Below are 24315 nucleotides of genomic sequence, written 5' to 3'. Positions count from 1 at the left end.
CTCCCCTTCACATCCCTTCTATTACACTCGACACTTTTACACTACACCTACATCTCACTTGTTTATAGTCCTGTCATCTGTTCGTTTGTGCACTTTATTTTATTTTATATTTCACTTTAGTTTATATTTTCTGTAAATTTAATATGTTTCAACTTTGCACTGTTGATGTTGTTAAATGTTTGCACCTCCCGTCATGTCAAATTCCTTGTATGTTCAACATACCACGACAATAAACGGTTCTGATTCTGACACAGACACACACACACACACACACACACACACACACACACACACAGACACAGACACACAGACAGACAGACAGACACACACACACAGACACACACAAACACAGACAGACACACACACACACAGACAGACACACACACAGACACAGACACACACACAAACACACAGACAGACACAGACACACAGACACACACACAGACACACACAGACAGACAGACACACACACACACAGACAGACAGACAGACTCACACAGACACAGACAGACACACACAGACAGGAGTGCTTTTACTTTTCTTGATTTAAGTGTGTTTTGATGAAGTATTTCCTCAGAGGTAGTACTACTTGTACTTCAGTATGAGTCAATATTTGCTGTTTGTTGACTTGATTCCCTTTTAAGGCCTGAAGCCTGAGCTCTGACCTGAGATCAGCTCCTGTTCTTTACTCAGCTGACGTCTTCTCAAACACACGAGGAACTAAAGTTCACGGGTCAGTGCAGCCAGAGGACCGCTGTCACTGTAACACCGGTCCTCTGGACTGTACACAGAAAGAGTTACTAGTTCATAATCACATTAATAACAGACAGACTTCACCAAAGAAATTAACTAAATGAACTAAATAAAAATAAATATATTATAATTCATACAATAATGAATTCAAACATTTACTAGTAATAATAACAAGAAGAAGAAAATGATAATCATAATAATAATACTCGTATAACTTCCTCATCTTGATAAATACATCTAGATAATCGTGAGTATTACCACGTTGTACTACTGCTCGTTGTGTACTTGTACCCTCCAGAGTACTGAGTCAAAGTAAACATGTTGAAATGACACTTTGACCCTCTGGTCAGTCACCTCACAGAGGAGACAGACGGGACAGAGACACACTCTGAAGACCAACTCTGCTGGATCGGGTTCTGGTTCTGAGGTTCTGAGGTGCTGCTTGTTGAGGATCTGGATCATGGAGACAAGACTGAAACCAGCTGCTGTTCTGCTGCTGTTTCTGCTGCACAGCTGCCTGGCAGACCAAGGTACAAATACTACTATCAATACTACAAGTGTACTACAAGGAGTCCTTCAAGTACCAGTAGCATAAATACTCATAATACTCCAGGTTTAGATTGAACCTTTTTCCAGTAACAGCAGTCGATAAAGAAACGAGTTCAGGATGTATAAATACACAAGTATCTGGATCTAAATGTGTAGTACTGTTATTGCAGGTACTACACCCTACAGTACACGGAGTATATTTATGTTATAAGAGTACTTTTGAGCTTCATAATAACTTTAAAGGTTTTATCGTGTGTAGTTTTCCTCCACAGCCAGCGGGCCAATCAGCTGCTGGTCAGGAACCGTCGAGCCAATCAGCTGTTTGAGGAGATTAAACCAGGTGAGGCAATATATATATATAAAAATATATATATACATAAATACATTTAGATATAAACTCAACCAGGTGAGTCACACATTGTACTTTATGAGCAGTAAATATATTTATATTTAAACTCACAAGAAGTAAAGTCAAGAAAACATTTTCATTTATTCTACAACATTCTGCTTCATGAGTACTTTAGGTACTTGAAGTATATTTTATGCTCATACTTTTAAACTTAAGATTCTGATTAGTAGAAGTTCAGAGTACTTCTTCCACAAATGGACCCTTAAAGGGCCCCGACCTCAGGTTGGGAACCACTGTGTCGTGTTTTTATTATAATTATTGTTATTAATGTCTCTCACCATTGTTCTTATTACTGTTGTATAGTTATCATTATTATTACTGTTGTTGTTGTTGTTATGGACATGTGTTACTTCCTGTCAGGTAACCTGGAGAGAGAATGTGTTGAAGAGATCTGTGACCATGAAGAAGCCAGAGAGGTGTTCGAACAGATGGATGAAACGGTGCGACGCCATTTTGTTCTCTTTCATTAATAACAGTACTAGTAATAACAGTATTAGTAATAACAGTATTAGTAATAACAGTATTAGTAATAACAGTATTAGTAGTAACAGTGTTAGTAATAACAGTACTAGTAGTAACAGTGTTAGTAATAACAGTAATAGTAGTAACAGTATTAGTAATAACAGTACTAGTAGTAACAGTGTTAGAAATAACAGTACTAGTAGTAACAGTATTAGTAGGAACAGTGTTAGTAATAACAGTACTAGTAGTAACAGTGTTAGTAATAACAGTACTAGTAGTAACAGTATTAGTCGTAACAGTACTAGTAGTAACAGTACTCAGTAGTAACAGTACTTGTAGCAGTAGTACTCCGTAGTAACAGTACTTGTAGCAGTAGTACTCCGTAGTAACAGTACTCAGTCTAACCAGGAACTCTGTTCTCTGCAGAAGAACTTCTGGACGAAGTATCAGGGTGAGTGACTCAGCTTCTCCTCACATCAATAAAAACTTTGTTCTGTTAATGTAGAACTTATTTTACTGTGTAGAATTACAACAGTTATATACTTTCACTTCAAATGTGAAGTTTATTCAGACGTTCTGCTCTGCAAACAGGAACAAAGTCCAGGACAGATCACAAGTACACAACCTGAGTACAAAAACATCTAACTACCTGTCTGTCTGTCTGTCTGTCTCTCAGACTGTAAAGGAACTCAGATGATAAGAACAGAAGATAACATCAACATTGTGAGACAATGTTTAGAAGGTAAATAAACTTTAAATGTTAAAAAGTTCTTAGAAAAAAAATATACAGTTACACTGACAACCTGTGTGTGTGTGTGTGTGTGTGTAGGTCAGTGTATCTCTGGTTCAGGAGTGAACTATGAAGGAAAAATCAACATCACACAATCAGGAAGACAATGTCAAGCCTGGAGGAGCAGCTACCCACATCCCATAATCAGGTAACCAAGCAACCAACTAACCAACCAACCAACCAACCAACTAACTAACTAACCAACTAACCAACCAACTAACTAACTAACTAACTAACTAACTAATTAACTAACCAACCAACTAACCAACTAACTAGCCAATAAACAACAAACTAATAAACAAATCTAACTTACTAACTTAACTTGATTTATAAAATGTAAAAACTTAAGAACAAGATCAGTAACTAGTTGTATGAGTTAATGAAACACAGTGAGTAGTAAACTATGATCCATTGACTAGTTACTAGTTAGTACCCGTCTGTCTGTCTGTCCTCAGAGAGTTCAACGCTTCAGATCCAAACAGCGTCCTGCAGGAGAACTTCTGTAGAAACCCGGACAGCCGTACAGAGGGACCCTGGTGTTTCACCAAAGACCCCACAGTCCAGAAGGAGACCTGCAGGGTCCCCACATGTGGCAAGTAGCTGCTAGTACACCACAGTCCTTCATCATACTACTACTAACATCATGTGGTCCAAGACTTTCTGGACTAGATTACTAAACACGGTCTTTTCCTTGAAGGCCAGGACTTTGTCCCGCCCACTGTGGCCCCTGAACCAATCAAAACCGGCCAGTGTTTACCCAATCATGGCCTGGAGTACACGGGCGACCTGGCCGTGACCCTGGGAGGACACACGTGTCTTCAGTGGTCCTCTCTGGAGGCCAAGGCCCTCAGCGTGGACAAGGACTTCATCCCCGAGGTCAGTCTGCCAGGAAACAAGTGCCGGAACCCGGACAAGGACCCCGAGGGCCCCTGGTGCTACGTGGAGGTCTCTGGAAACGTGACCATGGACTACTGCGACCTGGAGCTGTGTGGTAAGTACTACTAAAGAGTACCAGTACTACGAAAGAGTACTACTCAGGTGTACCTACCTGTTACCTGTCTGTGTCCCAGAGGACCTGCTGGTTGAGGACCATCAGACGACGGAGACAGAAGGTCGAGAACGATCCGTCCTCAGAGCCCCCAAGAAAATGTTCTTCAGTCCTCGAACCTTCGGACAAGGAGAGAGTGGTGAGTGATGATCAATAACTACAGATTAACTAGCTGTCTGACTCCTGAACTAACCAGCTAACTAACCAGCTAACATATGTTTTGACTGACTGGTTGACTGACGATTCACTGACTGGTTAAATAGGCAAATAAATGGATCTCTTACTGGTTTATTGATTAGTTTAACTTGTTTAATGTCTGGTTGACTGGTTGATAGCCTGGTTAGTTAAATAGTCTACTGGCTTATTGCTTGGTTTACTGGTTAGTTAACTGGTTGACTGGTTAGTTAACTGGTTAGTTAACAGGTTTACTGACTGGTTTACAGTGTGTGGAGAACGCTCCCTGTTTGAAAAGCTGAACAAAAAGGACGCGAATGAGGACGAGCTGCTGGAGTCGTACAGAGAGAAACGCATCGTCGGGGGAAACGACGCCGAAGTGGCCTCAGCACCATGGTAACCAAACAATAAGCCGTCACCGTGGTAACAACACCACATGATCACATGACTCACCTGCTTCCTGGTTCCTGTCCTGCAGGCAGGTGATGCTGTACAAGAGGAGCCCCCAGGAGCTGCTGTGTGGAGCCAGTCTGATCAGCGACCAATGGATCCTCACTGCCGCTCACTGCATCCTCTACCCGCCCTGGAACAAGAACTTCACCGCCGGCGACATCCTGGTCCGACTGGGGAAACACAACCGGGCCACGTAAGACCTCCCGCCTGCAGCTATTAACGAATGTTAGAACGAGAGAATACTCACCAGGATTTTGTTCCAGGTTCGAGCGCGGCGTCGAGAAGATCGTGGCCATCAGCGAAATCATCGTCCACCCGAGGTACAACTGGAAGGAGAACCTGAACCGGGACATCGCCCTGCTGCACCTGAGACGTCCGTTGGTCTTCAGCGATGCGATCCACCCGATCTGCCTCCCCACCAGGAAGGTGGCCGTGAAGTAAGACCAGCACAGAACCGACCCAACCGTCCAAAACCTCCGTGTTTAGACTCCCTAGAATCATCTCGTGTTTCCTCCAACAGTCTCATGACCGAAGGCTACAAAGGTCGAGTCACCGGTTGGGGGAACCTGAAGGAAACCTGGAGCCCCTCGGCAAGAAATCTACCCAAAGTGCTCCAGCAAATCCACCTGCCGATCGTAGACCACGACACCTGCCGCAGCTCCACGTCAGTCAAGGTCACCGACAACATGTTCTGTGCTGGTACGTTTCTATTTCTACGTTTATTCTTTCGATGATTGTTGGTCCAACGTGTTGCTTCAAGCTGAAATAACTCGCACAAAAATTAGCATGTTAGCATTTAGCTGAACACCGTTTGTGTCGCAGGTCACCATCAAGAGGACGCCAAACGTGGAGACGCCTGTGAGGGAGACAGTGGTGGACCGTTTGTGATGAAGGTGAGCATCATCTTCTGTTTAAGCATTCAGTATATTAACAGTTCATAAGATGGACTTGTTCTGTGTGATCAGTACCCGGCTGAGGACCGCTGGTACCAGATGGGCATCGTGTCGTGGGGCGAAGGCTGCGACCGAGACGGAAAGTACGGCTTCTACACTCACGTGTTCAGGATGACCAGGTGGATGAGGAAGATCATCGACAAGACGGGAAAAAACGACGACTAAAATAACCCTTCCTGTTATGTAGACAAAGCTAATAAAGTTTGTCCAAATCCTACAACACTTACAGCGTCATGTGTGGCTGATTAAACCTTTTATTCAACAAGCGCAGATACAAGATCTCCAACACAAACATCCCATTAAAATGCTCAGTTTTCATCATCTGGTAATAATCAGTTATCAATAATCAGTTGGTGTTGATCGTCATCGACAAAATAAATCAGTTTACATTTTTGTGGTTTGTTAGCATTCTGGGCTCGGCCACTATTCAGGACGACAAAATGTTGAAAACAACCAAGATAATTCATCAGCAGGGGTTAGCTAATGTTAGCAGTATTTAAATATTATAAAGTATTTTATATTCTTATAAGTAAACTGTTTTATAACTTGTTTTCCAACAAGCTATCATAAGCTTGCATCATGTAACTTGTGATCCATGCAGCTGACTGCCTGCACACATATCCTCTTCTTCTGTGTGTTGGATAACAAGTACTTATTGTATATTCACATGTTCTATGCCTTAAGGATAAAACGAAGATGTCTGTGTGTCTGTTGTTGCACAGATAAAGCTTTTCTTATACTTCTTTAACTGCACGGCCTGAAACAGGATTCCAGTAGACGGACCACCCCACCCCTGATCACTCTCTTTAGAACTCTGTGTGAATTTAACTCTGTAGTCCCGTGTTCTCACTCGAGTCCCGTGTTCTCACTAGCGTCACGTGTTCTCACTAGCGTCACGTGTTCTCACTAGCGTCACGTGTTCTCACTAGCGTCCCGTGTTCTCACTAGCGTCACGTGTTCTCACTAGCGTCACGTGTTCTCACTAGCGTCCCGTGTTCTCACTAGCGTCCCGTGTTCTCACTAGCGTCACGTGTTCTCACTAGCGCCCCGTGTTCTCACTAGCGTCACGTGTTCTCACTAGCGTCCCGTGTTCTCACTAGAGTCCCGTGTTCTCTCTAGCGTCACGTGTTCTCACTAGCGTCCCGTGTTCTCACAAGCGCCTCGTGTTGTCACTCGAGTCCCGTGTTCTCACCAGCGTCCCGTGTTCTCACTAGAGTCCCGTGTTCTCTCTAGCGTCCCGTGTTCTCACCAGCTGCCTCCGCCTGCATAGTCCCGTGTTCTCACTAGAGTCCCGTGTTCTCACTAGCGTCCCGTGTTCTCACTAGAGTCCCGTGTTCTCACTAAAGTCCCGTGTTCTCACTAGCGTCCTTTGTTCCACCCTTGTTGTTTTAAAGAGTTTATATTTAGCTATAATCAGATTTACTAACTGTCATGTGAATAAACATCCAGCAAAATGTGTTTTATTTTTTTCATTCATACAGTGCAATAATTCTATAGAACATTGTACAGTGATCATTAATCCAAATCTGACTCGCATCATACTTCATTTTGATGTGAACACTTATTATATATCTAATGATTACTATTAGCTGACCTCAGCTGAAATAACTGTGTCCTTTACGGAAGATATTATGCTACCTGATAGCTAACAGTGTTAATTAAAGTGTAAACGTATTAAACAGGAGCATCTTTACCAACATCATCAACTGTTAATCAAGTCCTGATCAGTTAGTGACATTTAATGATTGTGCTTCGGTATTTTAGTGGTTCTCCATCAGTGGTGGTTTCCTGTGTCTCTGGTCCTAGACTTGTACAGACCAGGGGCTGAAGGTCCCAGGTTCTGCAGGAGGACACTGAAAAAAGAATAACAGTTGGTATGTTAACTTGAGTTTTCGGCCTGTTGGTTCCAGTATATTCAGATATTTTAGACAACAGGCACCATGAAGAATTGTTTTTCCCAGCATCTGTGCTCAGTTCTCCCCGAGGAGCGTCTCTAAATACCAGTGAGATCTTTTCCTACCAGTTTGGTGAATCTGTCGCTGCAGGCGTTGCGGATCCTCTCGGTGGAGGCGGGGCTGTCCAGCCTGAAGGGACCACTGATGCCCGACTCCCCCCGGGCAACGGTGATGGCGTCTTTGATGGCGTAGAAATTCGCCGCGGCCAGAAAGAGAGGAGGCTCACCGACAGCCTGGGGAGAAAAGATATGAATTCAAATGTCTGTAGTGGTTCTGTTTCAATAGTTCTGAGGAGTGTTCGGGGTCAAGACCTTGGAGGAGAAGATGGCCTTGTCGTTCGGTGCGTCCCGGAGCAGCGAGACGGTGAGCCGGGTGGGGATATCACCAAAGGCGGGGATCTTATAAGAACCGGGACCCCGAGTGAGGAGGACGCCCTGGGGCGAATAATGCAGCTCCTCCATGGTGAAGAGACCCAGACCCTGAATGAACGCCCCCTCCACCTGAGGAGACACAGGGAGGACACTTTGACCTGAAGGAGGCGCTACAGGAAAGGTCAAAGGAAAGTGCAATTACCAACGCATCGGTCGACTCACCTGTCCGATGTCAATAGCCGGGTTGAGGCTGTGACCGACGTCCATCACTATGGTGCTACTCAGGTTCTACAACACAAATAAACATATTTATTAAACATGATATAAAACAAAACACATGTCTAGCTTCTGGTTTTTGGAACATCTTGTTGAAAGACAAGATGTTCACATACAAGATGGTATCGTCAGCATAGAGGTGTAATAAGTAAAATACTGGAGAGGTAATAACAGGGGGCTTGATGTGGATCCTTGTGGGACACCTGTACAGTCAGAACTCTATGTATATATATATTATACTTTGTCCGTCTCAGTGTTCCCACTCAGTGTTCCCACCTTATGAGCTCCGGTCAGACAGTCGATCTCCACCTCTGAACAGGCCACTCCGTAGGTGAAGTAGTTGAACACTTGGCCCGAGTTTGAGTCAAAGTCGTAACAAAGATCTGGAGTCCTGATAAGAAAACAAGAAACAGTGAAACTCCATCCTGGATCTTATAGAATCAACACATTTACTGAACAGGTGACTTACTTGTAGAAACCGTTGGCACTGAGGTTGACTCTGTCAAAATACGCTGCTCTCACCTGGAACACAGAACTATAATGAGGAGACTTACTCCTGACAGACTATAATGTGGACAAACAGGATAAAGTACTCCTGCTCTTGCTCACCCAGTCTTCCCATGATCCTTTGGGGTTCTGGGTCTTGTAGGGCTCCAGGCGTTTCTCGAGGATCTCACAGGCGTTCTGCACGGCGGCCCCGTTGAGGTCCGAGGATGCGGAGGCAGCGGTGGGGCTGGTGTTGGGGACCGTGCTGGTGCTGGTCTCTGAGATGTGGATCTTTGAACAGGGGATACCCAGAACCCTGCTGGCAACCTGGACCAACAGACACAGCTTGTTAGGACAATATTGGAGTCCCCCAAGGTCTCATATTGGGCCCCTTTACTGTTCAGTGTGCGTAGTGGTCTGATTAGTTCAGGTACCTGGACCATCTTGGTGTGGAGTCCTTGTCCCATCTCCGTCCCTCCGTGGGTCAACAACACCGAGCCGTCGGTGTAGATATGAACCAGAGCTCCGGCCTGCAGACGCACAGAGAAACATGGACTAAAGCAAATTCATGACGTCACAAAACCCAACATTCCTTCAGTCTTTTAACGGTTTGTTAGTCGGTGTTGTTGGATCAGACCTGGTTGAGGAAGAAGGAAGTGAAGCCAATGCCGAACTTGGTGGGGACGATGGCGAGGCCTCGTTTGGTCCACCGGTTCTGTCTGACAGAAAAGAACAGAAACTTATTTGGATATTTTGGTACCGTCATAAAACTCGACAAAGTCTCGAGACCTTTAGCTGTTGTAGGACCCATCACAAAGTCTTGAGACCTTAAACTGGACTGTGTTACTTGTTGAAGGACTCAACACTACACTCAGATTACCTGTTGTAAAGGTCAACGGCGGCTCGACACTGCTGGTATCCAGAGCGGGACAGACACTCGTCCCAGCAGCGGTCCAGGGTGAATTGATTCAGGATCTGGTTGTAGGGCGTCAACTCACCTTCCACATACAGATTCAACCGGCGCACCTGCAGGGAAGACAGGGTCACTGACTGGACACTGCTCATGACGTCTGACTTTATATTCATCCAGCTATGTACCTCATCGGCCGGCCTGCCCAGACTCTGAGCCACATCGGTTATCCAGCTCTCGGCGACCAACATGGCTTGTGGCCCTCCGAAGCCCCTGAAGGCCGTGTTGGACGGCAGGTTGGTGCGGCACAGGAAGCCGCGGCCGCGCACGTTGGCCACGCTATACGAGTTCTCCATGTGGAACAAAGCGCGCTCCATGATCTTCAACACGGTGGCACAAATCGGTGAAAAACATCAGCATGTCGTCAGCAAAGAGAGGCACGTTGTTTGTAAACGATACTCACCGACAAAGAGAGGTCCATGGAGTTTCCAGCGTTGCTGTAATACGACACGTCCAAAGCCACGACCTTCCCGCTATTTAGAAAACCCACCTGGAGCAGAAGTAATGATTACAGATGTGGGAGACTCACGAGTGAAGCTACAACAACCCGAGGGATGAAAATACAACAGTAGGTTGATTTTTAGAAATGCTGAGCGTCACATTAGTCCCTGAATCAGAACAAAGCAAACACCCTGCAGGTCAAACTCCTTTTACTGGTGCTAGCACTACAGCTGGAGGCTCCTCCCACCTTGTATTTCCCAAAGAAGGGGTGTCTTCCTCCCGTCACCAACATGTCCTCATCTCTGTCCAACATGCACCTCACGGGTCTCTTCAGCCTGACAAAAGAAAGCAGAAAATAGTTAGACAACAAAAAGACAGCTAAGTAACCAAACATGATTTCCAGACCTACTTGTTTGCTGCCACGGCGACCACAGTGGACAACACAGTGGTTCGGGACTCCTTCCCCCCAAAGCCTCCACCCATCCTCTTCACCCGGACCACCACCCTGTTAGCAGGGACGCCCAACGCCTTGGCCACCAGAGACTGACACGGACAGAAAACAAGATTTATATATTCTATATACTGCATATGTGGATTGTTACCTGTGCTTAAAGTATTTTTACCTGTGATTTGGAGTATTGTTATCTGTGATTAGAGTATTGTTACCTGTGTTTTTGAAGCACACTGAGTAGAAACAAAGAGCTCCATCTCTCCGTCTTCTCCTCGAGGAACAGCCAGAGTGACGTTTGTCTCCAGGTAGAAATGTTCCTGACCTCCAATGTGCATCTCACCTGTCAGATAATTCATCAATAATCAGTAATCAATACCTGTCCAGCTGGAATCAGGAGGAAGTCACACACAGACAGTCTTACCCTCCAGGATGTGGTCGGCCTGTTTAAACCCCGCCTCCAGGTCGCCATTCTGGATGGTTCTGATTGGCTGATAGAAGGACTGGGCAGCAATGGCCTCCTGTCAATCAAACCAACATCAGATTTATTTCCAGATGAGCTCATTTTAAGAACTTTTGCTGGGTGGCTTGTGAGCTTCCCCCAGGGGATCAATAAAGTTGTATTTTATGTTAACGTATATTAAAACATCCCATCCAGGTGTTTCTGGTCTCACCTGGATGGTGACGACCGGCTGCAGCTCTTCATACTGGATCCTGACGGCTTTGGTGGCTCTTTGAGCGTGAAGCTGAGTGTCGGCCACCACGGCGCCGATGATGTGACCGACACACGTCACCTGCAGAAAAGAAGGAAACATCATCAATCTGTGCATCAACCTGAGGGACTCTCCTGATTGGTCGAGAAACAGAAACACACCTGGCGGTCGGCGAGGATGGTTTCGTCGTATTGGATGGGTCCGGTGGCGTTGCTGCCGGGGATGTCATCGGCAAACACACAGCAGACCACGCCCGGCATACTCTCTGCTGCTGAGGTATCTATGGAGCTGGAACACACACCTGGTCAGACCCAACAGGTGAGTGTGTGGTTCAGGTGTGTGTGGTTCAGGTGTGAGTCTTACAGGATGTGGGCGTGGGCTCTGCTGCTGGTGATGAGAGACAGGTAGAGCTCGTTCTCGTACAGCGGCACGTCGTCGCAGTAAACCGCCTCGCCCGTCGCCTGCTTCAGGGCCGACAGGTGCATGATGGGACGGCCCACTACGTCGTCTTGGCCCCACCCCTCCGGCACCGCCTGAAGGAGACATGTGACATCACACATACCTGGACCCTAAAACTGGTTATTTTACTCCAGAGACAGACCGTGTTACCTGGTAGACCTGCACGCTGGACGGGGTCTCTGGGTGAAACAGGTCTGCGGCGCTCTGACAGTCGGACCGGACCTCCTCCGCTTTCACCCCCTGACGAGTTCAACACAGGAAGAGAGTTCAGTGAATGTCAGAATAAAGTAAAAAGTTAAATAAAAGACTCTGGTTTAAATGCTGAGACCTGGTCTCTGAGCTTCTGCAGCACCGTCAGGTAGAACTTGTAGAACAGGCTGAGGGTCAACGTTCTCCGGTACGTCACCATGCCGCCCGGAGCAGAGGGGTCGAGGGTCAATTCCTCGACCAATGAGGAGCAGGCGTCCTGCAGAAGCTCCTCCCCCCACCGCCTGATGACATCAGATAATTAAAGACACACACACATAATGTTGATGATGTTGCTCGTCTCTTCATCGTTATCGTTTCTACGTGGACACATGGGAGTCGTTATCGTCTCTACGTCAAGGGCGTAGGTTTGCATAGGGTCCATAGGGACTAGTCACGACCAAAGTTTGGGAAAGACACAATTGTCCCCACCAATATTTTGTTAATTTTAATTGCCTGTTAGAAAAAATAATTTTGCACAATATATTTGCAAACTCATTCGTATTATTATTAGTGCTGTTATTATCGCATTGATTAATTAACGCCGACAATTATTTTATAGCGCATTTTTTTATTTTGAAAGTCCGTTGCTCACTGGCAGGGGTGGAGGAATGGAGACTACTGGACATCGCTGCGGTAAACTCAGCAGACACTCAGATCTCCGTGGTCCACTCAGCAGACACTTACATGTTAGTGCACCTATATGCTGACATTCACGGTAAACGCATTCAAACGGCACAGATCGGGAGCGAGCGAAGGACTTTGTTAGCAGAGATTAACGTGAGACAACATCCGGTTTATTCAGAGGGACATCCGGTTTTCAGAATAAGATGCCAACAAAGTATGAATTATATTCATATTAAGTATAAAACATACTACCTGCATCTCGTGAGTTAAAGGGAAAATACACCTAAATTGTGCGTAAAGTGTCTTTATTCTTTGATGGCTGGGTCACCATCATCACCTCTGAGTTACAGCATCATAGCGATGAAGAGTAGAGCTGCATTCACATGCTCTGACTGTCATGAAGACACAACACACACATGTAGATGAAACGTGCTGAAACATGTTATTCCTGTTGCACAGCAGTGGAACGTTTCACACACAGTCACACACTGAGCACAGATAGTGAAGAGATAGAACTGCTGCTGTGTAAAGGGAATACTGCTGCTAACAACAACCTGATGTGTTTAAAGTGTTTACAAACCAAATGTTATTGACCTTTTGTTCATATAGCAGTACTTTTAAAATAAAAGTGCACAATACACTACTTTTGAATTCATTATTATATATATATTTTTTTTTTTTTGGCTGCACAACTGGGAAAAGATTTTTTATATATATTTTGGATATAGAATATACTGTTACTGTATATTGGTATTTTAGCAGAACGTTTTTTATTCATTTATTTATTATTATTATTATTATTATTTATTTGGTGCAGAATACTGTTTTGTATTTAAAGTAAGGTTTTGTTACTGTTATTATGTTTAAATCAGTTCCAAGTTACACAAATGTTAATATATTTTAATAAAGTTTGCCTGTTCAACATAATATCAACCAGGGGCGTCGTTAGGCCTATTTTAGGGGGGCTGAAGCCCCCCTCAAATGTTCTTCAGCCCCCCCAAATAATTTGGCATTATTGGCTTTAAAAAAAAAAATGAAGAAAAATAAAAATATTTTTTTATTTTGGTGATGTCATTAAATTAAACTATTGTTTCTCACAAGGACAATTTATTTATAACTCTAACATGCTACATATGTGCGTGCGTTCTGGTTTGTATGTTTTCTCCCCCTTCAAATTACAATCCAATAGCCATTCATCATACTGAACGATATAAAGTTGACACTGTCAGGTCCATTCTCCATCCATTGTGTGCGGTCCCTTTAAGAATTAGGATTTGGGAGTGACGCGGATATGAAAGCTAGTTTATCCGTCTTTCCTTTACAAGCATGAAAATTATTTCTCTCTTTATTTGAGAAAAGTTCATATTTGTGTTGTCAAATTTCACTATGACCCTGAAATTCTGTCTCTTGTGTTATCATATACTGAATGCAAGCAAAACTACAGAGCAAAATCACACTCTTTCTGATTGAACCAATCTATGAACTGTCTGAAACAATGGATATCTGCGCCCCCAAATGGGCCCCAAAAACAATTGCTGCGCGCAAACATACCTCTCCCCTTGGGGCTAAACCCCCCTTTCTTTGAATCCTAGAAACATATATCCCCTGATATCAACTAACACTTTTTAGATGGCGGGGGGGGGGGGGGGGACTGGCAGTGTCCCTACCAATGCTGAGACTAAACCTACACCCTTGCTCTACGTGGACACCTGGGAGTCGTTATCGTCTCTACAAGGACACCTGACATCAGAGAGTTAAAGACACACACACACACATAATGTATATAATGTTGATGATGTTGCTGATTGGCCGTCACCTTCCCAGCAGCTTCTTCTCTGTCTGGGTGGCCAGCGTCGTGGTGGCCGCCATGCCGCCGTAGCTCAGCATCAGGGCCTCCACCATGTCGGTGCCGGGGTGGAAGGTCACGCTCATCGCCGCGGTCACGATGCTGATGTCGTCCTCGCGGCGTGGCGACTGTTTGAAGGCGGAGACGAACTGAGTCTGAAGAGGAAAAAAAACAAAACACTGTTCGTCAGAGGCAACTGTGACCGCGTGGTTGCTTGTTGACGGACTTCTTCTTCGGGGGGGACGCTGCTTCTACCTTCTTGCTGTACGGGATCTCTATGGAGACCAGGACCTCCTGCGGTCGCACTGTCGTCCTCCGGTAACCGGTGAAGAAAGAGTCGTCCATCCGGACCACACGGCTGCCATCTGAGGGTCAATGGTCACGATTAAAATGATTGTTGTTGTTGGAAACATTTGTGGTGATACAAGTACACAACTCAACAACATATGTATATATATATATATATATACACACACACAGGTCTAGTTGTTTTTGTACTCCTACTGAGTGTTTCCAGGCAGAACGAGTGACTCAGCAGTTTGGATTAAAGGTCACTTTTCTGACGGACATGGAGTCAGTAAACACAATGTGTGTGTGTGTGTGTGTGTGTGTGTGTGAGACCTTTGTCAAACAGCGTGAGTTTGCACCCCGTTGCCATGAACACTGGGTTCAGGTCTGAGATGGGACTCGCTGTCATGATGTTTCCTCCGACGGCCTGAAAACAATGAATCATATCCAACATTGATGTTTGTGAAATAAATAAATAACCAAAAAACATCAGCAGAAAGTGACTCATTCAAACTTTCCTACACCTAGATGTCCACTTTTCCAGGTTCCATGAACTCAGCACTAACTGCTGGAGAAGAGTACTGCAACATGTTTAATATTGATGGACTGACACAAAAAGCTTTAAACTCCCAGGTCCATTGAACTACCCACATACTGTGTGTGTATCTCCTGGAAAAGTCTTCACTCTCCCAATGTCCTTGAACTACCCATTGGCACTGATTAACAGTTGGAGAAGCTTCCACAAATACCAGCCTGTTTCCTAGTAATGCTCCACCATCTTCTGGGAAAACCCTGCTCTCCCAGTGTCCCTGAACTACGAGCCTGGTTTAAGCCATAGAGAATAGACTCACCGCGACGTTGCGGATCTGCAGTCCGGCAAACCAGCGCAGCTGTTCCAGAATGGCGAGGAAGACCTCGGTCCGATGAGGAGGAAGAGTCTCCACTTCCTGTCTAAGCACCGCCCCCATGTGGCTGAGCGTGCACGCTGCACCAAACACCACGCCTGAACACACCGAAACAAACACACACTTTTACGAGTCAGATAAACTGAGAAATATCGGAGGAATCCTGGAGAGATTCAGAGTCTCCAGAGGTTGAACTCTCATGACTTTGGCGATGTGGCGCCACCAGCAGGTGGACGGGGCGCGGCTCATTGGTCAGGAGGATAATTATTCTGAAACTCCGATAGTTTTAAAGCTCCAAAACCAAACTCCATTAAATATTGCTCAATTTAACATATAATGTATAAATCACAACGTATGACTCCTGAAGAAAGACTTTTCATTCGGCTGATTGTCAGTAAAGTTAAATAAACTCTTCGTAGACAATTTAGCCGAGCAAGCTAACAGTCAGTGTTGGAGAGAATCCAGCACAAATACAGCTCGGGGTCTAGAGTCGGGTCCGGGTCTCAGTCTTTGGCCTTTGAAGAAACAATGTTTCTTTCGATAAAGTTTGGCAGTGATAGTATTGTTAGTAGTATCATCCGTCCTCACCATCCTCAGTTTTTCTCACTTCGTTCAGTTCAGGGATGAAGGCCGGAGCCAAGATGACCGGGTACACCATGTTCTTAAACTTCACCTCGATACCTGAAAACACACACAGTAAGAGACTGAGTGAGTGAACGAATAAATGAATGAATAAATAAATGAGAGAGATTAGTGAGAGACAGACAGACTGACCCACTTCGGTGTTTCCCACCACCACCCGAGCATCCGGATGCTTCCATTTCAGACGCAGAAACTCGTCCAGACTGTTGGGCTGCAGCCACGTTGCCCTGTCGCCGCGGAAACACAGTGAGGCTGACCTTTCACCTTTGGTGAGAGACTAGACGGGACGAAGAAAAAGGTTTGTAACTTCCTGTAGTTTCTGGATCACCTGAACCCCTCACACGGTATTAAAACCAAACACTGTATTCGACTCTACGCTGACGACGTCCCGGTTTATACGGAAGACGAGACTCTTCTTCAATGAGTTCAGTGATGATTTATTGATTGTTTACCATGAGTTCAGTGATGATATATTGATTGTTTACCATGAGTTCAGGAGGGAAGATGACTTCCTGTGTGGGGTCAAAGGGTGTGAAGTCTGCTGCGTTGAATAAAGACGTTGATTCCTGAACAGAAAACAGTTTATCACAGTCAGAAAAATGAAACATGTTGATGTGAAAACAGTTCATTAAATAGTTATGACTTACATCAACGACTTCCTCTGAGCTTTCCTCAGCTCCGCTCCCATTGGCCATACAGCAGCCGTTGTCCCGCCCCCTGCCACCACAGCACCCCCCCTCCTAAAAGGAAAAACACACCAGGGCCCTGTTCCTCGTACGTGGCTAACTGAGTTAGCCGGATACTTTTCAGGATAAGATGACGTAGATCAGGCTTTTCGGTTCCACGAAGCAAGTTTGGCAAAATCACCATGGCAACACATCCATAAGCTTGAACCTGCTCCAGCGCAGGCTAACTGAAGGTAGCTGGATAAGCTGCCACTCCCCCGGAAAAAATGGCAGCTCCTGTCATATACGGTAGTCTAATGCGCTTGCGCATATATCGGGGGTTATACGGGAGTTCCGGAAATGCATGTAAAGTGAGACACACGGTGATCCATTAAAAGCAGCTGAGCAAACTAAGAAGCCTCTATTGCATTAATGTACAGCTCCCTTCCTCAGAGATCCACTGATGAAGGAGGATATTAGTTAGATTAGCGTTTTATAGGGAGAGAGTTCTTCCACATCGCCAAGATCCGTCATCACATCATGATGACTTCCTATACGAGCGCTATCCATTCTGCCCACAAGGAATCATTTATTTACAGACCTTCTGGAGCATACATTGAACACCACACGCCGCAGCCGAGCATTGATGTCTCACACACTGGATGCAGCCTTGCGCTTTTCTGCGAGTGGTACATTTTTGTACAGTGTCGGTGATGCGGAGAACATGCATGCCGTGCTGTTCGTACAGTTTATTTGGCGCTTAATAAACTTATGGATGTGTTCATTACATCACCATGGCACATATTGTACTGACTCAGCATTCTGAGTAATGTGTGTGTGTTAGTGTTTACTTGCTCCCATGTCCTCTTGATGGCTGCGTTGCATACATGAGGGTTAAAGCACTCATAATGATATGACAGTGTTATTAGTACACCAGCATATCATTACTGTAGAACATGATTAAGGTGGACTCATGATAAGAATGGAGAGAATCACACACTATTTATCTTCACTGCTTCAATTGATTGAATGTCTGATTATGAATAACACACACACACACTGATCCGTCCATACACAGATTCACACACACATATTCAAACTGCTAGTTCTATATGGTAATCTACACATACGTGTATATACACGTATATAGTACATGATACATAAGGGCATACAGTACATATATCCTCATATTAATGAGGATCAGTTAGATACTCTTTGGGCTTGTTTTTATTACTTATTCTGAAAGAGTTGAGATCATTATTGTCGCTATAGATCTCATTGGATGATGCATTCATTAAGCCTACTGCCAGCAGGCACATTTAAAGACATATAATCTGATTGATTGGGGTGATGAGGCATTAAAATGAGCCGATACATTTTCCAACACTTACGCATTTAACGTGTCTGTGATATTTTGCGTGCTTCTTGTTTAGCCCTCGCAGCGGTGGCAGTGTTATATTTAGCCGTGATTATGGTCTGAATTCCTCATATGCGTTCATGATCATCTCCTGCTCGTCAGCGGAGTAAAAAGAGGCTCTTTCTTTGACTTTATTTAACATTGTACTGTTAGAAAATCATGGTTTCGGTGATCGACGCTTCCCCCTTTTGAAGTAGGACGGGCACGCGCAATTATCCTGATCCTGATCGTCTGGTTCCAATTAACGAGACTGTTTGAGAGGATCAGCCTTGGAGAAACCGAGATAGCCTGATGTCAATCATCTCGTTAATTTAGGCTGGCTAATAGGACATTTGATCGACTTAGCTGAACCACGTACGAGGAATGGGGCCCTGGTAACTTGTGTGTTTACAAGTGAATGTGTGTGTGTGTGTCTCACCACAGTGAAAGTCTTGTATCCCTCCAGTATCGGTCTGTATCCGGTGCAACGACACAGATTTCCTGAAAAAAATATATGGTTTTCTTAGTTTTGTCGTTCTGATATATTTAAGTGTTTCTTGTTTGAGGTACTTTACCTTGGAAGGCCTCCTCCACGTCGGCCATTTTTGGCGTGGGGTTGTTCCTCAGCAGAGCGTACATGGACATGACGATCCCCGGAGTACAGAATCCACACTGAGAGCCGTGAGCTCTCGCTATTCGCTCCTGAACATCAAAACATATTTATAATGACGCGATAAAACAAGTTCACGCACATTAAAACATCGTCTCAACAAAGACAGCTGGGAGTCGTTTCGTCTCTACGTGGACATCTTGGAGTTTATTGTCTTTACTTCAACATGAGTCAAAGAAGTAAAACAAAGGTTCATGTGCTCGTGTTTTACCTGTACAGGATGTAGTTTTCTCGCGACACTGCCGATGCCCTCTACGGTTGTGACAGCGACCAGGTGTAGGGAGCAGAGCGGGGCGAGACAGGCGTTGACGGCGTAGTGACTGGACGAGTTAGAGACTCATAATCTGCTCACATATGGTTCATTCATCAGCTGTGAAATCAGTTTGTCTGAATGTGTCAGATGGAAGCACATGACTGCAGCTGATGGGACGGTTCATCAGACACACACACACACACACACACACACACTAGCTTTAAGGATACAGCAGCTGTTGAGTGTGTGTTTGGTATCTGGACAGCATGACGGTACAGGCGCCACATCCGCCTTCAGCACAACCCAGTTTGGTTCCTGTTAAACCCACTACACACAGAGTCAACAGCAAATTATGAATCATTGACGAGGCGGATCATCAGTCCAGTCATGCTTTCAGAGACACTTTGACCTCAAGAAACTTCAAACTAAAACAGTTCTTCTGTGAATGAATAGATGATGGTGAAAGACGAGGTGTCCTCGTTTAATGCAAGATTGAACCAGGGCAGTTCATTATCGTCTCTACGTGGATACCAAGAAGTCTGTTATCGTCTCTAAGTGGACACCAAGAAGTGTTTGACTAGAGACCCGATGTTCAACTGCTCCTTGAAGAGGTTTTAAGAAGACTCAACTGTCCTTAAGGAGGTCCGAGCTTCCTCAATATGTCCTCTCAGGGATCTTTGGTACCTCCTCAAGGACACAAGGGAAGTCCTCAACGAGGTTCTTAGGGTCCTTTTGTGGGTTTTGAGGATTTGACCTTGAAGGGAACCGTTAACTCTTTGAGGAAGTACCAGAGCTACTTCGGGGAGGGGGGGGGGGGGGGCAGTAGTCCATCCATGGGGTCCTTGAGAAGGTACTTTGGGTAGGTTTCATAAGTCTTTAAGGAGTATCAAATGGCCCTTGAGAAAGTGCCAGGGTTTTCTGATAAAGCACCATAGGTCATTGAAGAGGCTCACATAGTCCTTGGGGAGGACACTGGGATCAAAGGATTGTGTATGGTCCCTGAACTGGTTCCAGGAGTCCTCGGAGAAGCTCAAACATAACGTGTTTAGACCCCTAGAAGTTCCTCAACTAGCCACGGAACATCCTTCAGACCCCTGCAACTTCCTCAAGGACTCTCAGGGCAACAGGAAACCAGGAGGCCATTAAGGAGACTCAAGGTTCTGAGTCTGTGGTTTCACACTTTGAACCAGCTGATTATGATCTCAGAGACAGTCACTGACCTCACAATCAATCTTCTTTGATGGGAACACCAATAAACCAAACTCATAACATCATAAAACATTTAAAAACAGAAACTCCAGCTGTAGCTTTTGAATTTCTTTAAAAACCAATGTGTCAGCGATCATGACAAAAGGACTTTGTTTTCCTTAAAGCTGAAGCCAGAAAACTAATGGTCAACTGAAAAGTGTCAGATTGAACAATAACAGAAGATACAAAATATAAAACAAGAACTGAAAGTTTTGAGAAGTTGTGAAACAGGAAACCTGATGAGGCCAGAGTGAGGAAAAAGTACAAAAGTACAACATGAAACTATATTCATACGTCTCTGGTGTCAACCTGTCAATCACTGTGTAGCCCCGCCCTAAAGCATCCCCTGCTTTATGGTCTGTTTGACTCTAAATGGACCATAATGTACTAAATGAACATCATGCTGTATTGAAGAAGACTTGAAATTAGAGATTGAGACCATAAACTCATGTTTACAATGTTTACTGAGGTAATAAATCAAGAGAGAAGTAGCCCCCTGGTGGACACTAGAGAGAATGCAGGACTGCAGACAAGTGTAGGTGTGTGTGTGTGTGTGTGTGTTCCTACGTTTCCTCCTCAGATACGTCAGCAGACTCGTCTCAGGATCTGCGTTTCTTTCAACAATCTGCAGCACAAAGAGAATCAAAGTCAAACATCTTAAATGTGGAATAAAATCAGTTACATATGATAAAATGTTTTTAATAATCTGTTGATTGACAGATTTAAGTTTCATGATATTTTATAGATTAAATGTATTTTTTTAATCAGAAAAACTTTTAGAAATCTACCTTTTTCTAAAATTAAGATTTAAAGTTATTATATATAAAGTCAATAAACAGAAACATATGTGATATATTTCATAATGATTTTTAATTAAACTTCTTTGAGGCCAAAATTAATGAAAAATTAAAGAAAGAATTCATTGTTTCATGTTTTCATCATTTAGACTTTTTATTCTCCTCAAATAAAAAACTAAACTCTTCTTCTTCGTTTCTTTAATCAATGATCTCTTCTTCTTCGTTTCTTTAATCTCTTCTTCATGCGAGTAATAAGTCACTTTGTTCCGCGTGTCTCTTGTTTTCACGCTTCCTGTTTTTAAACTTTAACTCTCATATCAGAGTATGTGTATATATATATATATATATATATATATATATATATATATATATATATATGTATATATATATATATATGTATATATGTATATATATATATATATATATATATATATATATATATATATGTATACATGTATATACCTATTTTATTAAAGTCAGACTCGTGTTACATATTAATTAGTAACTCTGTTATGTAAACGCTAAAGAGTAAAGTCCACCTTCATGTTTCAAAAGTCGCTCTTTTTAATTTAAACACCAGTTTTTTTTTCTACCTTCTTGCCGTTAACGAAGAAGACGAGTTCGTCAGACCCGGACCCGGAGCGGGTCTCGGTGTCGGCGGTGGTCCCGTTCATCTCCGCGTTGATCCCGGTCCTCTGCGTCCTCTGGAGCGGGTCCTCCTGCACTGATCCGGATCACAGTGATCCGATGGGTGGACCGTCCGCAGAGAGGTGTGTCCTCTCACCGAGCCGGCCGAACCTCCCGGTGCGTTCAGGGACTCGATAATCACCGGAAACTTCATTTAACACCAATCATTAATTAATGGATCATCTTCAGATGATCAGTGACGTCTGACCCCAGATAGAGTGACGTCATTAGCTAATTATTCACAGTTTAATGGTCACGGTCAGGAGGCGTTCACGTGGTCCGGGGGACGGTCGTAAAACACAGTAAATGTGTTAATTTATAATAAATATATATAAATAATATTAATATATAAAACACAGTTAATGTGTTAATATATAAAAAAATATAAATAACATTAATTTATAAAAATATAAATAACATTAATTTTTAAAAATATACAAATAACATTATATATAAATATAAAAATATAATGAATATATAAAAATATAAATAACATTAATATATACAAAATATCAGCTAACGTATTAATATATTAAACAATTACTTCTATAAATATATAAAACACATCTAATGTCTGAAATACACACATTTATTTCTGTATTTAATGAGGATTAAACACTATAGTAGAATTAATTATATATAAATATAAATGCAGAAAGAGCCGATTCATCACATTTGTTTCTGGTTCATCTGCTGCGTTTACTTCCTGTTTATTGTTGTAATAAATTAAACCTTTAATGTCTGATTTTTCTTTCAGGAGCCTGAAGACGAAACTAAAATGTGAGAAAATAAAGTCAGCAACAGCTGATCAGTGAAGTATTAACTAAAGACACGTCAGATCAGATCTGACCTCATTTTGAACATTTTAAACATTTATTAATATTACTATTTCAATGTTTTCTAATTGCTCACATCTTTACATTTTATTCTGAAGAACTTTAAAAACAACGTATAAAACAACGTTTGATCAGTTATATCTGTTTACATTCAGTCAAACTATTTAAATGTGTCTAATACAATAATATAAATAAATACATCCAGCTGTGATGCGTTCATGTGCTGCTGGGAAAACTGGTTTAAAGTGATCACACATTTTGTATCAAGTACGCATAAATTAGCATGTTAATGAGCATCGTTTCTGAAAGAAGCCTCTACAGTTTTAATGAAGATATGAATGTTCCCTCTGAGCTTCCGTAGGGTTAGGGTTATTGATCGTCATGTCGTCACGTTTCGGTTGTTGTTTGTGTGTCGAAGCTCACCTGGTGATGTCAGAGGTGGGCGGAGCCAGACGGGAGTCACCAATCACACCTCAGCAGGAGGAAGGAAATGAGCAAGGAAGGAGGAGAGAAAGGACATCAAAAACTCTAAGTAGTTGCCGAACTTTTTGGGCAACTCTGAAAGCAACTTTCCCACTGGATCTCGTTGTCATTGTTTCAGCGTCCAGGAAACTGGGCAACATTACAGACAATGTGATGGGCAACTTGTCTATGGAAACTATCTTAACAGGAGACGTTTACAGTTTGTTGCATCAACATTATTACTTTGACAACTGTTATAGTTTTTTGGGGTAATTTAAAAGTTGCTTAAAATGTTCACCTCTATTGGATAAACATGTTTATCAGCCAACATCAGTTAATGATGAACAGGACAACTACTTAGGGCAATTTGTTGCCTCAACATTTTCACCTTTCCCTTCCAGAGGACAAACACAACAACTGCACCAGACTCACGATGTCCGAGGAGGCAACTCTTTGGTTTCCTGAACCAGCAACAGAACGACAGCAGGGGGGCGGGGGAACTATTAAGCTCCTCCCCCAGAGTCAGCAGCAGGAACAGGAAGTAAACGCTGCCGCCGACCACAAACTGAGCAACCAATGGAAGCAACCTGGCAACATGATGGAGACAACTAGTCTACACTACACAAAGTAAACAGAGAGACAGACAAACAGGTGAACAGAGAGACAGACAGACAGGTGAACAGAGAGACAGGTTACTAAACGTCCCAGCATCACGCTCTAAACAGTCACTGGTCCTCACAAAGACAGATATATAAAGACACACACACGATTTTTATCTCTTTATTATTTCAAAAACAATCCAGTGAAACGTGCATTTACAGCACACACACACACACACACACACACACACACACACACACACACACACACACACACACACACACACACACACACACACGGAGGTCAAACAGTGCCCATCAATCATCCTAAATAAATAAATGAATGAATGTGGTTATAACACTGAGAAGTTAAATTAACTCAACGTGTTAGATTTGTGTTTCAAGCTTGTTTTGTTATTTTAAAATGAATAAATCGTC

The 24315-nt window shown here is 43.5% G+C and overlaps 2 protein-coding genes across 2 annotated transcripts; one reads left to right on the top strand and one right to left on the bottom strand.

Moving 5' to 3' along the window:
• Window positions 1–1106: 1106 nt before the first annotated feature.
• Window positions 1107–5762, top strand: f2 (coagulation factor II (thrombin)). Its single transcript, XM_076094930.1, has 15 exons — window positions 1107–1283; window positions 1562–1642; window positions 2072–2151; window positions 2600–2624; window positions 2850–2915; window positions 3003–3111; window positions 3419–3555; window positions 3661–3954; window positions 4034–4150; window positions 4455–4581; window positions 4664–4831; window positions 4902–5075; window positions 5159–5337; window positions 5461–5531; window positions 5604–5762. Exons 1-15 carry the CDS (start codon window positions 1214–1216, stop codon window positions 5754–5756), a joined length of 1851 nt encoding a protein of 616 aa, XP_075951045.1. The 5' UTR covers window positions 1107–1213; the 3' UTR covers window positions 5757–5762.
• A 1258-nt stretch (window positions 5763–7020) lies between these two features.
• xdh (xanthine dehydrogenase) lies at window positions 7021–24305 on the bottom strand. Its single transcript, XM_076094910.1, has 37 exons — window positions 23711–24305; window positions 23240–23288; window positions 21887–22128; window positions 21064–21121; window positions 19479–19575; window positions 19207–19315; window positions 18901–19027; window positions 18765–18826; window positions 16912–17004; window positions 16750–16830; window positions 16397–16541; window positions 16211–16303; window positions 15569–15720; window positions 15051–15144; window positions 14685–14794; window positions 14400–14584; window positions 12039–12201; window positions 11861–11950; window positions 11615–11784; window positions 11413–11539; window positions 11213–11332; window positions 10963–11059; window positions 10757–10881; window positions 10500–10633; window positions 10338–10425; window positions 10053–10139; window positions 9778–9969; window positions 9560–9705; window positions 9317–9398; window positions 9114–9209; window positions 8803–9006; window positions 8663–8715; window positions 8470–8584; window positions 8140–8205; window positions 7858–8046; window positions 7612–7779; window positions 7021–7444 (listed from the first exon to the last, which is right to left on the bottom strand). Exons 3-37 carry the CDS (start codon window positions 21965–21967, stop codon window positions 7394–7396), a joined length of 4050 nt encoding a protein of 1349 aa, XP_075951025.1. The 5' UTR covers window positions 21968–22128; window positions 23240–23288; window positions 23711–24305; the 3' UTR covers window positions 7021–7393.
• Between the last annotated feature and the right edge of the window lie 10 nt (window positions 24306–24315).

This window comes from Anarhichas minor, unplaced genomic scaffold, assembly GCF_050575085.1.
Source record: "Anarhichas minor isolate MPS153535 unplaced genomic scaffold, ASM5057508v1 ptg000018l, whole genome shotgun sequence".
Classification (NCBI taxonomy): domain Eukaryota; kingdom Metazoa; phylum Chordata; class Actinopteri; order Perciformes; family Anarhichadidae; genus Anarhichas; species Anarhichas minor.
The sequence above is the reverse complement of the archived record's forward strand: the minus strand, read 5'-3'. Positions and strand labels throughout refer to the sequence as shown.